The sequence below is a fragment of the Anomalospiza imberbis genome, chromosome 2, assembly GCF_031753505.1.
Source record: "Anomalospiza imberbis isolate Cuckoo-Finch-1a 21T00152 chromosome 2, ASM3175350v1, whole genome shotgun sequence".
Classification (NCBI taxonomy): Eukaryota; Metazoa; Chordata; class Aves; order Passeriformes; family Viduidae; genus Anomalospiza; species Anomalospiza imberbis.
In genome coordinates, this window is record NC_089682.1 from 17,620,287 (window position 1) to 17,636,548 (window position 16,262).

The window sequence follows — 16,262 nt, forward strand, 5'->3', positions numbered from 1 at the left end:
CAGGTGGTATGGAGAGCATCTGTCTGAAAATTTATCCTCATTTATGTAGGTTTGGAAAGGACTTTCTTATTTGTTTCCTGTATGCAGAGATGTTCAAAATATCTTATCCTTGATATTGTTATTTAGCATCAAACACCTCATACCAAATAAAACCAGGATGTATTTTTGGTAACTGAGGAACAGCAAGTCCTGAAGGGTTTAAGTAGATGACATATGATACCGAGAATAGCCCAGTGCAACTTAACCAACCTGAGCAACTATTCAAAGAGCAAACCAAAATGGAGGGCAGCTCTATACTCCATTCTTTCACTAACATTTATTTTGCCATTTTTGCTTTGTTTTGCTTCAAGCTTTTAATTAAGATTTCCTTGGCTTTGCTGACACATTTCTATATTGTTAAAGGCAACAGAAAAGAAGCTGCCAGGATAGCAGAAGAGATCTATGGAATAGTCCCAGGTAAAGTAAAAATATGGACTCTAACATTTAAATGTTTATTTGCCACATTTTTGTAACTTGAGGATTTAAATCAGTGAGTCACCATGAAATGAGGGATTTTTTGCTAAATGAAGGGGTAAATGTGTTAACCTGAAGTGCCTCCCATTTCTGGGGTCTTTGCAGTGTCAGTATGTGTTGGCATGGTTTAGGTGTGCAAAATATGAGACTCCAACAATTACCCAGCTAGAATGAGGACAACATTTGGTCAATGCACTATAGTAAATAAAAATACTGTTCTCAGATACAAGGTGTTCTTTATCAGTGGTTACAGATAGTTTTACTAAACATCCAGTTTTACTGCCAGAGAATATTTAGGGAAAAGTTTTAGCACATTGATTTTCTGAAAGGTGATGCTAGGAGGATATAACTAATGACTTTATGAATCCAAGCCAATAATCCTTGTTTTGTTAAATCAGATTATAAAAATGAATGCAGCTAAAATTGTTCTGAAAATACACAGCTCAAGAATATGTTGTATTTTATAGGTTACTTAGCAGATCATGGTTTTGTTTTTTTTCAAGTGATTTTAGTCCTTCACATCACTGCTATAATAATGAATAGGCATGTGTTTGCATTCCTGTTAATTCCAGTAATTAAAATGACATGGTATTTTCAATTTACTGCTAATGAGGGCTTATTTTCCTAGCTGAAGATTCTGGTCAGCATTGTGACATCACACATTTCTATGTGACTCATTTGTTGGGCACTTGCTTTGTGATTGTGGCGTCATGAACAGGCACAGGAATGGCATCAGAACACAGATGATGTGGGATGGCCACCCAAAGCAGGGAGATTAAGATCTGGCCAAGAGAAATACTGCAGCCAAGCATTTTTGACAAAGCCTTTATGAAGCCTGTATATATACAGGCATGTCTTGGTTATTAATTTATTTTTTATTCTCTAGAATATAATTCCAATCATTTGATACTGTCCTGTTTTTCCAAGCACCTTTATGCAATCATAGTCTGACACGTGGCGAACAGCAGTTTTTCCTTCAAGCAGGTTCTTTTTGAGATGCCTTGAAATTCAGCAGGCCATAACATATTTTTATCTGCAAGTTGCCATTTGCAGAAAGCCATTAAGGATAATCTTACAAAATGCAAGATCATGTGATATTGTTGCTGGGGCACTATATCATATTACAGCCAGAGCTTCACAACCTTTTCTCTTTGCAGTGAAGTAGCACAGCAGCAGCAGCAGTGCTGCATAATTTATCTGTAGGCATTTAAAAAGAGCACTTTCAGTCATGTCCCTCCCAGCTGAGCAGGGGAGATGTGCTCCGTATGGGAACTATATTTGCCACACATTTCAGGGAGGTAGGTTGTGGTGGCTGGCGTGGGAGTGTGCAGCAGTGTGTGTTGTCCTGAGGCTGTGTGTGCATCCACATGCATTGGAAATGCCCTGGAAATGCATGTGAGAACACGCACTCGCACGAGTTATACTCTGCATAAAAGGTTAAATCAGGCCCTGTAGCCCTGTTGTCTCAGTAACTCCTGAATCTTCCTGCTGTATAAGGGCTCTGGGCTTTGTCACTTGCAATGTCTTCTGACTTTCTGAACCGAGCTTGCCTGTTTCATTCACCAGCATGATGAGAGGTGTGGGGTATTTGGGAGGTTTTCAGGAAGATGTTTCTTGGTCCCTACATGGTTCCTGTTTCCATCCTTTTGACTCATGTGTCATTCAGAGCCTTGCCATATATTGTGCCAGCTGGTCTTTCCATGCCAGTTTCCTGCCTTAGGAGCCCAGGAAGTGCTTTGTAAATCAATGGAAACAAAAGTAATCACTATATTTAAAACTGTAACTTCAATAGCTGAAGTGCATCCTGGTCCTTGGGTAGCAAAAGGAGATTCCTTTGGCTAAGGGTAAAACCTCTGCTATGTCCTTGGCCTCAAGTCCCCATGGATGTGTCCATGCTTCTCATTGATTTCTCCCTGCCTTGGGTAGCATGTGAAATGGAGATAAATCACCCTTTCCATTCTCTCTGGTGCGCAGCATAGCTGAAAAAATTAAACAGGACAAGAGTTTCAAATACAGTGCCCATGGGTTTGCTGTACAACAGAGCATGAATGCAAACACTGGTATTGCTTCTGTCCTGTGACACTGGAAATGCAACTGGCCTTTGGAGAAATACTTACTGCACACTGTGTCACAGGACAGTTATAAATTTTAATATAGGACAAGTAAATTTGCTCTCTATTTGAATGGCAGGGATTTAACCTGAGCTGAATGTCTATGCCTGTAGGTAGTAGCTAGGCTAAATAATTATTTTTCTTGGCACATAAATAGATTAGGATAAGAAAAAGGGCAAGCAAGCCTACGTGAAGGAGTCTAAACAGTTCAACATCTCAAAATTATTAAAGAAGAAAAGTAAAGCCTTCAGGCAGAATTTGTTTTTCCATGTATTTTCTAAAATATTTCAGTGAAGAGAATGATTAAACCTGTTACATGCTAGTCTGAGAGGGAGGATATTATTTATTAAATTGTCAGTGTGGGAAATAAAACTGCCAAGGACATACCAGAATTCATTTGATGGACAAGTTAACCCTGCTATGAGGCTCTTAACAAAGTGTCAGAGAAGCTGGGATGCAATTTGTGACAGGAGCTCCTGAGGAAAAGTGGAGGCTGATATGGTTTTGAGTAGGAGAATTGAAGGGTTCTGAAGTCTCCGTGTGAGACCCAGCAGCACTAAACTCGTGATCTTTGCTGAAACATGTTTTTAGCTGTTCTTTTAAAAGTTCTGCCAAAAAGCTTTTGTTTAGGTCCCTTAGTGAGCAGCCAGCTTTCTCAGGATTGCTGATTCCTCAGCTGCTCTGCTGAAATTAATTCATCAAACAGTTTCACCACTAAGCCCACATTGATTTCAGTCCTGATCTGCATTTACATGTGGCTGTGCTTCCCCTGTCCTCCCAAGATCTGCTTTTGCTGCACCCCTGAATTAGCTTCCATGCATTTGCTGTTTCAGGCAGCTGGGCAGACCGATCCCCTCTTCATGATGCTGCCTTCCAGGGACGCCTTCTCTCTCTGAAAACCTTGATTGCACAGGTAAAAGCCCACAGGGAAAGAAAAGGCTGGGAAGCAAGGTGATTTCACATGAATTGCGTTTATGGGCTGGTGAGCTGGTAATAGACTGCAACAGGGCATAAGAAATATGGCTGTATGAATAATATATCAGCACAAACACCTCTGGGCATGTATTAGTTTGCTCAGTTAGGAAGCTAGGGACAAACCTGGGACAAAGACTATCACACCTTGCAGCTTGCTATATAATAAACAATGATCCTTGTGCTCTTTCTCAATGATGAACCATGCAACTAGGCTTGAGAATAGGGACAATAAATATGTATATGTAGGCTATTAAAAAAACCCCAAAACAGTAAAAAGCCTTTTATGAAGTTAGCCTGAAACCCTCTGCTCCAAAAGGAACCGTGAGTTCAGGCAAAAGGAAGAGAGGAGGAGAGAATACATGAGAAGGAAAAGAAGCTGGATATGAAAAGAGGTTATGGTTCTTTGTGCTCTGCCAATCATCTTCCTTACCACCTTTGCTTAAACTCAGTGTCCTCATCAGCATGAATAGGTAATTGTCCCCCTCTCCCTCTTGCCCCCAAGGCAACTGCAGGGAAATTAATTCCCTGACTGTAAAGCTTTTGACTTGGTTATCAGACTTTTTTGTAGTCAAGATAAATAATTATTGCTAGAAGCCACAGTTCTAATGGACAACATCCTCAAGGAGCGGAGCTGCCAGTGTGAAATCCTCCTCTCCAGACATCTTTTGAGGCATAGCTGCAGCTAAAAAAGAATGCTGTTTACAGACAGTATTCACCCTCCCATTTTCTGATCCCTCTTTCCTTCACCTGCTGACATAAAGCGATTTTTATGGAAAAGGAAGTGATGGAGGTTAGAGGTAAAAAGAAAGAGGCTTTATTCATTTAGGAATTTGATGGTTTTCTGACCCCTCTATCTCCATTTATGCTGACCTTATACCACTTGCTTCGTGGAGCACCCAGTGTTGTGGTTGCTCACCAGATGCCCTGGTTATGCACTGCTCAGGGTTGTACACTGAGGAAGCACCCAGCAGTATGATTATATCATTTAGTTAATCCACCATTTCTCCTTTTCCTGAAGAAATTTAATTTTGGGAGTAAAAGATGAAGGTCTTTGCTGATGAAAAGAGATCAGGGCAGCAATGTCTGTAGAGCCAGAATTGGAGCTGAGTCACCACAGATTGATAAATGCAGGGATGAAATTGTTCATGGAGCAGCGTATTCATTGCTCATTGCTTCCAATATAGTTATACTACTAGCCTGAAATGAATTATGGAACTATACTTGAGTATCTGTGGGATACTCAGAAGTCTCTACTGCAGCACCATAGCTTTCAAGAAAGCCACTGAGGCTCTGGCTGCACAGGGAATGCCTGGACATAGGGAGGTGATGTAGTGCTGGAGTTTTCAAATGGCTCAAGAACTCACCAACACCTGTTTCAATGCCTGAAAAAAGAGTTTGATTTTTCATGTACATTGAAAGCAATGTTTATCATGAGTGATGTTTGGCAAACAGCCATTGTAAAACATACAACTTATTCTTCATTTTGTAATGGAAGGAATTGTTGTTTTTCCCAAGATAACAGTGCTTATTCTTTCTTTGATATGACTGATTTTTATTTGTTAAAAACATATATATACATGTATATATGAGTAATGATTGAGAATAGGTCTCCTTATTAGAAGTATCTAAAAGGAATTAATCTTCAAGGAATATACTGATCACAAAGTATGAAACAACCATACAATTAGAAAATGGAATAATCTCTATTTTTTCAAGGTTTTGCCTATTCCCCTAGCACCATTGTAATGCATGAGAAATTTTACCAACAAATTCTACATTAATAATACTTTCACATGACTGAAAAAGATTGTTTTTCTATCATGTAATGCTTGGCCTGAAGTGTTTATAGTGCTTTTAACACTCATGGCGTCAGGACTGCTGCCTTTTTTGCCATGTGAGGTTGCTCCCAGGTACTCCTTTCTGCCCATTGCATTGGGTACTGTGTACCAAAAAGTGCATTGCTGCCATCTCGTGAGCTGCTCTGTCTATAGCACGTCAGGCAGACACCAACTGTACTTCAAAATACGGCATCAAGCAGAAAATAGAGCTGCTTCCAGGCCTGGTCTCACACATGGCTGTAAAATTCTAATTACCAGGAGATGTAGTTGCATTCAGAGGAAAACACATATGGCAACTGCTTTCCCCTTTGTGAATATGTTTGATTTGTCTTTCTGCAGGAATAGATATGGCAACTGTCAATTAGGGAAATACCTGAAATGAGGCATTTGTAAATCACTGTTCTTTCTTCCAATGCAAAACATTTCCTGGATGGTCAGTTAAGAGGAACTGATTTGTGGGTGGGATTTGATTCATTTCTCTTATAGGTTTACCAGGTACTTATCACCTCTGAGTGAAACATACTTGGGTACCCCATGCAGTGAGTGAAAAACTTTTAGGATACAATTCGTCTGTTTTACTGGAAACTGCGGCTTTAGCTTGGGATGAAGCATATCCTAGGGAATTCTGTTTCTCCCCATGGAAGGAGCTGCCAGCTCCAGCTCAGCTGCAAATACCTGCAGATGCCAGAAGCATCCTCATTCAGGGAGGTGAGGTGAATCCCTCCAGCTGTAGCTCCTGGTGCAGGACTTAATAGGGAAGGGAATGCCACCCTTATAAGTTAAAGAAATGTGATGCCTTTCCTGCAATTGACAGTGCATCGTAAAGATCTAGAAATAGAAGGCATAGCTTGTAATTGCTCCCTCTTTAACCCCATCGCGAGCTGTGGTTTGTGGGGACAAGAAATCACTGAACAGCACGAATCCATCCTGAGCTCTTTCCCTGGACACGCATCTCTGCCGTAGCTCTCCCTGCCATGGGCACCCCACCAGCCCTGCAGGAGCTGTGCTTCAGGCAGGGCTTTCCCCTCACACCCTGGTCCTGGTTGCAGGGTTTCAACGTGAACCTGGTGACCATGGACCGTGTGTCAGCTCTCCACGAGGCCTGCCTGGGTGGCCACGTGGCCTGTGCCAAGGTGCTGCTGGAAAACGGTGCCCAGGTAAGTCCTGGGGATGCCACTGGGGACATGGGCACCTGGGAACAGATGCTCTCCGCATCACTGGGGATGTTGGACGTGCTGTCCATGTGTCAGGGCCTAGAAGCAGATGGACATCTCAGACAGAAATGTGGAAAAACATAACAGTGTTCTGTTTCCCTGGGTGATAGATTTGTCTCCCCCTTGTGTCATCCCTTTATTCTCTTTTGTTTTCCCTTTATGTGTGAAACATAGTCACGATTGATGGAAAACGAAGGAAAGCTGCTAAGTGAAATAACCTTGAAGAAAGTAACTCACACTTTTACCCTCCCCCTCCCCCCTCAGCAGTGATCACTGGAATTACATCTGGTTTTCTATGGGAAGGTTGGGAGTCTCATGTAAGTAAAAATGGATGTGCTTGAAGCAATGAAACATTTTATCTGCTAATAAAAAAACAATTCCCACAGCTGGACCTAAGGCAAAGTACATGTTCACAGTAAAGATTAAGGAATGGATGAAAGATGTAAGACTATTTTTATGTCAGATGGGTTTTAAAGTAAAATTTATATAGCAAGAAACCAAACAGCACCAAAACAGTCAAGAGACCTCCAGTGCCTCCAGCAGCTTCAGCCACACCTGCCTGATGACACTGGGAGGAGGTGAGGGCAGTGGAAATTTTACAAATTGGCATGTGCTTGCATAATCCATTGCTCTTCTCCAGTGTGCCACAGAGTTAAAGACATGCAGATTTGCTTCATAAATTGGCCTTGAGGGCTTGCTATGTAGTTAAACATAGCATAAACAGGGATATGGTGTGATTCTTGGGGTGTCCTGCCCAAGGCCAGGAGTTGGACTCCATGATCCTGATGGGTCCCTTCCAACTCAGCATGCTCTGTGATTCTGTGATCTACAGCTCTGCTGTCCCAATGGAGAATGGCAACAGTGGTTCTTGCCAGGTCTTCACATCAGAAGTTGGGGAAGAAAATTTCTGTCTTGCATAGACACACATGCATATAAACTCCTTCAAGCTCCTTTTCTGTTTGGGATTATGTTTCTATGAATTTTTTTTTCCTGGAAATGTGTTTTCAGATGAAAGTATTAAACAGAAAGTAAATGTTTTCATTTTAAAAGCAAATCCATTTTCATTTGAGGGTGTTCCACCTTGAGGCTGGTGCAAACTAAACAATCCTGAAGATACTCAGCTGCTTCACGTTAAAAAAAAAAAAAAAAAAAAAAAAAAATTGCATTTCTTAGCAGCTCCAGCAGGAGCATTCAGAGCAGGCAGGGTTTCTGCCTTGTGGCACTAACTCTCTGGGAAAGAGGGCAGACATCAAAGGAGAATGTTCTGTATGTTATGTCACAACATATAACTCAGAAAGTTGTAAATAGATTAATTCCTGAAATTAAAGAAGGCAAGATCCTCACTCTGGTGCACTTCTGGTGTGCACAGGAGGTGTGTTGCAAGGGTGTTCCTGTCAAACCGGATTATCCTGAGTGTGCCTTCCATTGCAGGTCAATGCAGCCACCATCGATGGCATCACTCCTCTGTTCAACGCCTGCTGCAGTGGCAGTGCAGCCTGTGTCAACATGCTGCTGGAATTCGGAGCCAAGGCGCAGCTGGGGAGCCACCTGCCCTCGCCCATCCACGAAGCAGTCAAGAGAGGTGATGTTCTGGGTGTGAGGGGTGTGAGCGAAGCCAACAATAACTACATGACAAATGCGTCTTTTGTCCTTCACAGAGCATTTTAAAAAATTATTTCCATATCAGTACAGATAAACAGGCTTGGCTTTTTCACAGCTCTTGTGCCTCACAGTTGTATCTGGGTGTGTTCTGCTCTGCAGCAATTCAGTGACGGCTCTGCCCTCCACAGGTCACAGGGAGTGCATGGAGACCCTTCTGGCCCATGAGGTTGACATTGACCAAGAAGACCCACAGCATGGGACTCTTCTCTACATGGCCTGCACATACCAGAGAACAGAATGTGTCAAGAAGCTTTTGGAGCTAGGTACACCTGGAAAAGGGGCCGGGGGAGAGCTATGGTGGTGTGAGCCAACGCCGCTGGTCTCTGACTCTGTCAGACTCATTTGAGGCCATTAAAAATTTCCCCTGTGTTGATAAAGAAATTATGATTTCCTAAGTGAAAAGCCTTCTTAATTACAGAGACCTCCCTGAGGCTTTCTGAACGTGAAAACAGAATTTTAGTTTTCTAGCATGATAACAGTAAGCACAGAAAATGCTGGCTAATATTACTGACCAAAATCAGCTCTTGCTTAACATAGCAGTTTATCAGAACCATTAACTTCACCTCCTCCTCAGTGGATGATGAGGACAGCAGTAAAGCTGCTTGGAAGAATAATCACTGCAGGTCCAGGCACAGGCTATGAACTAGCATAAATTTTTTCTGTCAGTGTGCATTAGCTGACTTACACCTGCTCAAAGTGTGGCCCTGCTGTGCCCAGCCAGCCTGGGGCAAGCATTTTGCTTGCTGTGCTTCCAGACTTATTACAATGAGATACCTAAAAGTTTCTATTTTTTTTCCCTGGAAATTAAATTAACATAATCCATATTAGATTTTATGCCATTAACAACTTTAAAGAACATATGGTAGGCTTTGAACATGTTTTGGGTTGAAGGTCAGGCTGCTCAATTCTGGGCATCGCAGACAGGGTTTGGTGGCCCTGAGCACTCTGCCAGAGCAGGTGTTTGACCTGATGAGCTTTGCACAGCTGCTGCTGAGAGATGGGGGGAAGTCCTGTGTGCCATCCATCCCCTTCATCTATTGAGGCTACTGGTGGAAACCAGCCTGTGTGATGCAGGTTCAGACAGTCCCTGCTGCCCACCAGATCTGACCACGAGCCCTTGTTCACCCAAGGAGCCAATGTGAACGTGGGGAAGCGACTGGACACCCCCCTGCATGCGGCAGCGAGGAAATCCAGTGTGGAGATAGTTGTCTTGCTGACAGACTATGGTGCTAACCCGAAATGCAGAAATGCTGACTTCAAATGTGCCCTGGATCTTGCCACGCCCCACAGCAAAGTGGAGCAGGCACTTCTGCTTCGGGAAGGTAATGGTTTCCTTTCTTGTCCTTTTTTAAGTAAAGCAGCGTTTGTATCCTTTACCTGAGTATATTTCTTAACTGCTTTTATAAGTAATGCTCTACATAAATTCTCTTTCTCTGCTGCCTTCAAACCTCCAACACATGGCACAGAAATCTGTTTTGTTGCTAGATCTGCCACCTGGTGCTATGGTTTTAGCAGGTAAATCAGTCAGTTATTCTGTGCTTTCTTTTCCTATCTACTGAAGGAAAATCATACATATTTACCTAATGAGACTCCTAGTGTTAAAAACTACCATGAAAGTTTATTAATAGATAATATTTTAGTACCATCATCCAGTGTTCAGCCTTGCACCATGTCTCAATGAGTGAGTGTGTCCTCAGTTGCCAGGAGAATGCAGAGCTGTTTGCCAGGTGACTCTTCAGCTTCACAGCTCTTCCATGTGGTTGATGGGGCTGCAATCTCAGAACAGACCAGCACTTTGCTCTTTACCTCCAGGCTTCCTGCAATTAATTATCTTTCCTGTTTACTGGGAGAAGCCTCTGAGCAGAAATGAATCAGGATCCTCTTGTGCTATTTTCACCTGCACAACATTTGGCCAGAACTTGATGCATCCAAGAGCAATATCCCTGTGCTACGGGTTTGCTGAAATAGTTTCTCCTTCTCTAATCCCAGGGTCTCTAATCCCAGTGTTTCCCAGCTCACTGGTGCCCTGGTAGTCCCCTGAGGCTTTTCTGACTCAGAGGGTGAATGGTGCTTCCCCCATGCAAGGCCTCCCACCTTCCTGAGCCTGCTCACAGCCCACCAAGGACCAAAGCATGATGTGCACAAAAAGCCACTTCCAAACAACTCTTGCATGGTAAATTAATAAATGCCAGTGTTGCATATAGGCTTTGTTCCAACCCTCTGAACACAGGTGGGCTTTATGGAGGAAATGAAACATTGGCTTAATATCCTTCTGTCCTGTTCCCTTTCTCCATGACTCTTCATGCAGAGCTTTAATTTGTCATGTCTAAAACCTTGCAGGAGGAATTTTGTTTGAATGCTTCTCACCTTGTGTGACTTCAGTCCCCATACCTGAGTTGCCCAGAGCTCAGTGGCAGACTGTGGGAGCAAAGGCAGCACTGCCAAGTGTCCTGCTACCATTGCCCTGAGTGAATAGAGTTGGTGTAGATAAAGAAATATTGTAATATTCATCATTTTCTCTTCCTGAACTTTCCTTTTGATTTCCACTCTCAGCTTGTCACTCTCTTCTCCCTTACAGTCAGAAAGGCTCTAAAGATATTTCAGTCCCTGTTGACTCTGTTTTTCAGGCATGAAGTTTTCTCAGTTTCCTCACCTTTGGTCCCACTTTCAGATATTTTGCTGTGCCTAACATGCAACTACTCTTTCCCCTACTTCTGTGTTTTCTGAGGTCCTTCTGCTTGAAATAAGTACCCCAGGCTAAAAAGTTTCTCTACCCCTAACTTCTCCACTGAGGTTACTTAGATGGGACCCTTTAATTTCTCCTCTCACTAGCTATTAAGTGATGTGAAATATAAAATGTATCTGTTTTCCTAAGTGCTTTAGAAGATGGTAGTTTCTTCACTTGCAGTGACAGTAGTACAAAAGTTCTTTTTTAAATATCCCATATTTTTCTTTTAATTTCTTCTCAGAGAGGATATTATCAGCCTGTGCAAGCTCCTAAATTTTCCCGTGGTAAAAGCACAGATTATGAAGCTTACCTGTAAGATATAAGAACAGGCCTTTAAATCCACATCTCTACCTATTACTTGTCAAACTCTGCAGTGATTGCTTCTGCTTGGACAGAAACTGGAGGGGAAGGGCAAGAGAGGATTTTAAAAACTGAGCACCTCTGGGCAGGTGTAAAGGTTGCACCTGGAGCAGCTCTGGCAAGAGGAAAGTGAGGGGGAGGCAAGGACACATTCACTAGCAGGGTGCATTTGCACGTGCAAGCTTGTAGCTGCAGAAGCAATGGGACCTCATGTCCCGTGGGTTTGTGCCTGGCATGCCCCTCACCCAATCCATGGTGGGGTGTGGTGGGGACAGCTCCCAGTTATCCTGCAGGGAAAACTCCAGGGCAGCACCACTGTGGGCAGAACCACTGTGGGCAGTACTGTGCCAGCCACTGCCCAGGATGAGTCCTCTGACAGCTTTCCAACCACTTGACCCTCTGATGTTTAACAAGAGTTCTCACATGCAGCAAGGGAAGGGCAAAAAGACTTCACATCTCATCTTGGTTTTTTGTCCTTCCTTCTTCCTTCTTCCTTCTTCCTTCTTCCTTCTTCCTTCTTCCTTCTTCCTTCTTCCTTCTTCCTTCTTCCTTCTTCCTTCTTCCTTCTTCCTTCTTCCTTCTTCCTTCTTTCTTCCTTCTTCCTTCTTTCCTTTTTTCCCCTTTTCTTTCCTTTTTTTCTTTTTCCTTTTTTTTCTTTTTCCTTTTTTTTCCTTTTTCCTTTTTTTTCCTTTTTCCTTTTTTTTCCTTTTTCCTTTTTTTTCCTTTTTCCTTTTTTCCTTTTTCCTTTTTTTACTTTTTTTCTTTTTCCTTTTTTTCCTTTATTCGTTTTCCTTTCCTTTTTTCCTTTTTTCCTTTTTTCCTTTTTTCCTTTTTTCCTTTTTTCCTTTTTTCCTTTTTTCCTTTTTTCCTTTTTTTTTTCCTTTTTTCCTTTTTTCCTTTTTTTTTCCTTTTTTCCTTTCCCTTTCCCTTTCCCTTTCCCTTTCCTTTCCCTCAATGTCTTTTTGAAAAAAAAAAAAAAAAACAAACTGAAGACTTTCTATCTTTGAGATCTTCTTCAAAAGTTTTCCCTTCAGTCAGACTTAGCTAAACTTAGATGTCGCAGTAAGCAATGTTTTGAGGAGCACTGGACTGAATGACAAACATAAATATTCTGAGACTGTGGCCATGTAAAAAGGCTAGGTTGCAGTTACTACTGGTGCAGGTACCTGCTGAGACACCAGTAGTTGGAAAAAGCATGTTCTGTATATATGAACAATTAACTGTACTTATCCTTTATCCTCACAAAACTGCTGGGGGTTATCTTACACCCTGAGCAAGGGCTGTGCATTCCAGAGCTCTCTCTGCAGTGCAGACACTTTATGGTGTTTTAGGTGTTAGCTGAAGAAAAGATGGTAAACAGCCTAGCTGTGCATACAGAAAAAGGTGTTTAGTGCTCACAGCTTTCAGATTGCTGAACCAACTCTGACAACACAACTTTAACACAAACAATAATGTATCAAAGTCTCCCTGACCTCAGCAAATCATTGTGTAGTGCTTGCTCTGAGTTGCAAATCTTGCTGGTGTTTTTTGCTTTGACTCATACCAGTGGTGGGTTTGAGGGTGCTTATTCTTGCCTTTTATGTCTCCCCCCAGGTCCTGCCAGCCTCGCCCAGCTGTGCAGGCTGTGTGTCAGAAGGCATCTGGGTCGGTCGTGCCTGTACACAGTCCCCAAGCTGCACCTGCCGGAGCCACTGGAGAGCTTCCTCCTCTATCGATAAGTCTGTGACTGCCTTTAGACTGGAAAAGAAAGAGGAACAAATGGTTTTGTACTCCAAGATTATTATATCAAAGAAAAAAAAAATCAAAGGCATCATTTACTGTCTTCTGTGGCTACCAAACATTGGTTGCTATGTGCTAGTTAAAATTGAAAGCCCCTTTTCACAGGCAGTGAATGGTATTATGGACACAGTTCCCTTACAATCTATAGTCACATGGTCTTACACCAGCCTGAGAAGTTCCAGTATTTAAACAGCTCACTTGACATGTGTTTGTAGGTGCATATGCACACGTCCACTCACCCACTTAGACACAGAGATTTCCCCTGCATTTAGGGCTATATTTATTTGTGCAGTATCTGTGCAGCTTCTTCCCTTTGTCTAGCCAATCTCAATGTCAAAATCAAGGCAGTGAATATTTTTCTTCCATTAGTATGTGAAAATGAAAGCTTTCAGTGACGAACATCAGACGTATACAATACCTGCACATCTTTTATCAGCTTTGATTTTGCCTCCTTTCATCTCCTTCCTATTGTCTACTGGAGCCCTATCAATTTCCAGCAGTCTCTGGCTGTCCAGCCACTCTACATCCCTGAGCCCTGAACACAGCTATTCCCAATGCTAACACATCTTGTCCTTGGAGGTACAAGAAGTGTTATGAAAGCAAGTGCAGGGGTTTCGAGTAAACCCACAACTGTGAAAATCTTAAAAATTCTTTCACCTCTTCCAGAAAAAATCCTTCCAAAGTTATGTCACCTGAGATCTGGCTGTATTCATTACATGAACATTTTTTCATAGCTTAATTCCATGACAGAACTGCAAATGTCTTTACATGCATAGTAGGTGATATTTCAATGCCCACCTTTTGCAAGGTTTAAAGAAATGCAAAGGAAAGATTGCTTTTTTTTTTTTTTTTTTTTTTTTTTTTTTTTTTGGCTTTGTATGCTTTGACATTTCTCAAGGTAAGTCCTTGGACTGTTGGACTGTGGAGCTGGAGAGAAGCAAGGCCACTAAAGATGACTGTTCATCATCCAGATGTTTTCCTTGTTGAATTTTCCTCACCAGGAGTGGTTTGCAGGGTTGTGTGCTCCCTCACCCCCTATTCTAGAGGCTTTAATTACCTCCCCAGAAGAAAGGATTTTTAGAGTGTTATAATTGTCCATTGTCATATTAGTTTAAGTAATGTGAGGATTTGTAGCTTGGAAACAGCAGGGCTGAAAGCATGCACCTCTTTGAGTTGGGAACTATGGTGTACAGTGATACTTGCAGTGCTTGTTTGACTTTGTAAAGATTCATTTCTTTTTCCTGAGGAGGTTCTTCTGGGGGACAAAACATTTCTTCAGAGCCAAGTTTTGGTAAACTTCTGCCATGAGACAGGCAATGGTGTTTCACTAGTTGTAGCAAAATGGAAAGCAGAATTAAAAGGACTTTGTTGTCTCCATTTTGTTCAACTTCACAGGTCCAAGAGGCTGCTGACACATTTTCAGGCTGTGAAATGTACTGGTTTCATTATGAGTTAGGCATACTGGCTCAAATTTTCACTGCCCATACATCTTAAGTCAGAGGAAATTGGCCTCCTGGAGTCTGGATATAGGACTGGCTTCCAACAACATTCAAGCTCCTGTCCCTGCTCCAGCAGCAGCAGTCTCTGGTTCAATGCTAACAATCCCTTAATGTCATCCTGACAGTTTCTCTGAGACAATGTTCTAATGTTTCCCATACTTCTTTATGATTAATTCAGCACAAGTGAGATAAATTGAGCTCTCAGCAGCTCATGAGACTGGACCTTCAGCATTACAGCCAAAAATGGATGCAGTTTTCAGCCTGTGTTTGCACATATTGAATGTTATCTGATGACAAGAGCTATTGCCCATGAAGTTTTCAGTGACATAAATAACCTTGTATGGTATAATGCATCAAGAATCTCAGAGATTTGAACACTAAATTCTCAAGAGCCTTTGAAAATCAAATACTATCAAGAAATAAATGTATATATTAACCTGATGTCAGCAGATCTCTCTCAGCTCTATCTTTACTGCAAACTCACCTGCCCTGCTAATAAAGTGGCAGTGAGAATACTATCTGTTCTCTAAACAGAGAGACAGAGCCTCAGCTGTATGAGCTGTCAGACTTGCACTGCAATCAGGGACTAAGGCAATTTATGGGATCTATTTCAAAATGTGTAATGCTGAATTGATTTCCTTCTGTGATCATCAATGAAAGCCGTATTTCACTTACATAGGATTTTAAACTGAAAAAAAAGGTATTTCCATTAAGAAAATGCAAAGTCTACTCAGCCTCTCAGAAAGTTTTATCTCAAGAAGCAGGAGAAGGTGCCCTATATTTATTCCTGATATTAGCTTCCCATCAAAAAATCACCTTAACTTTCCTTTTTCCTGGACACTTACTTTTCTCTGAAATTCTGTATATCAGAGAGTCTGACAGCTTTAATAAATGAGAAAAGAAGTTCAGAAGTCCTGAGATTAAGAAATTTAATTAGAAACTTTACCTAGTCTTTCTTGCTCTTACCTCAGATTCTGAAGTTACCCATTTACTTCTCATTGGCTGTGTTTTGTGTCATAACAATGCATGGAAATACAGAGGAAATAGCTGGAGGAAGTATTCATTTTATTTTTTTTTTTTTTAAAATGCCATCTCATGTGAGGATAAGGAAAGACTGGGACAATTTTCTATGAGGCTATTGAGTCTTGGTGATTTTTCAAAATGAGTTTGGAAAACATCTGTCAGGTGTTTTTCTGAAGGTAGTAGAAGGGAAACTAATCTCACAAGGTCTCTTTTCTTTAAAACAAGTGGTTTCTTCTCTGTCATTCTATGATCATTGACTGAAATCAGTTGTTTGGGTAAGGTATGGTTTCCCTGGGGATACAGGCATTTTTATGTGCTGGAATTCCACTGCTGTACAGTGCTCTCTCAGACTCTTGCCCAAAACCTGGCTCCACAGGTTTCCCTGTAGCTTGAGATTAATTTTTCCCACAGTTTTCTCTGCAAGCATTCTGGCCAATGGGCCACATCCTCGAGGACATACACAGCCTGTGTGAGTACACATTGGCTGACACATATTGGGAGGCCTTAATAAACAATATTTCTTAAGGTAGCTAGGAAAAAAAGTTTCATTCTGATTTGGC

At 41.8% G+C, this 16,262-nt stretch overlaps 1 protein-coding gene across 5 annotated transcripts; it reads left to right on the top strand.

Moving 5' to 3' along the window:
* The first annotated feature begins 242 nt into the window (after positions 1 to 242).
* Positions 243 to 15,957, top strand: ASB11 (ankyrin repeat and SOCS box containing 11). Of its 5 annotated transcripts, none has more exons than XM_068180010.1 (8): positions 1,195 to 1,604; positions 1,684 to 1,811; positions 3,458 to 3,537; positions 6,487 to 6,594; positions 8,083 to 8,233; positions 8,442 to 8,576; positions 9,444 to 9,635; positions 12,995 to 15,957. In XM_068180010.1, the coding sequence occupies exons 2-8, from the start codon at positions 1,742 to 1,744 to the stop codon at positions 13,117 to 13,119; spliced, it is 861 nt and encodes a 286-aa protein (XP_068036111.1). In that variant the 5' UTR covers positions 1,195 to 1,604; positions 1,684 to 1,741; the 3' UTR covers positions 13,120 to 15,957. The 5 variants fall into 5 exon arrangements, with proteins under 5 accessions (XP_068036109.1, XP_068036111.1, XP_068036113.1 ...); XM_068180012.1 differs by having other exon boundaries at positions 1,195 to 1,372; XM_068180011.1 differs by having other exon boundaries at positions 1,195 to 1,368; positions 1,682 to 1,811.
* Positions 15,958 to 16,262: the final 305 nt, after the last annotated feature.

What these genes read in the sequence shown, in the direction of transcription:
- ASB11 (XM_068180008.1), top strand. Translation starts at nt 279, where the DNA reads ATGGAGGGCAGCTCTATACTCCATTCTTTCACTAACATTTATTTTGCC. An exon ending in TGAAAACCTTGATTGCACAG is followed by an intron (nt 3,538 to 6,486) that starts GTAAAAGCCCAC and finishes TCCTGGTTGCAG; the next exon opens with GGTTTCAACGTGAACCTGGT. An exon ending in TGCTGGAAAACGGTGCCCAG is followed by an intron (nt 6,595 to 8,082) that starts GTAAGTCCTGGG and finishes CTTCCATTGCAG; the next exon opens with GTCAATGCAGCCACCATCGA.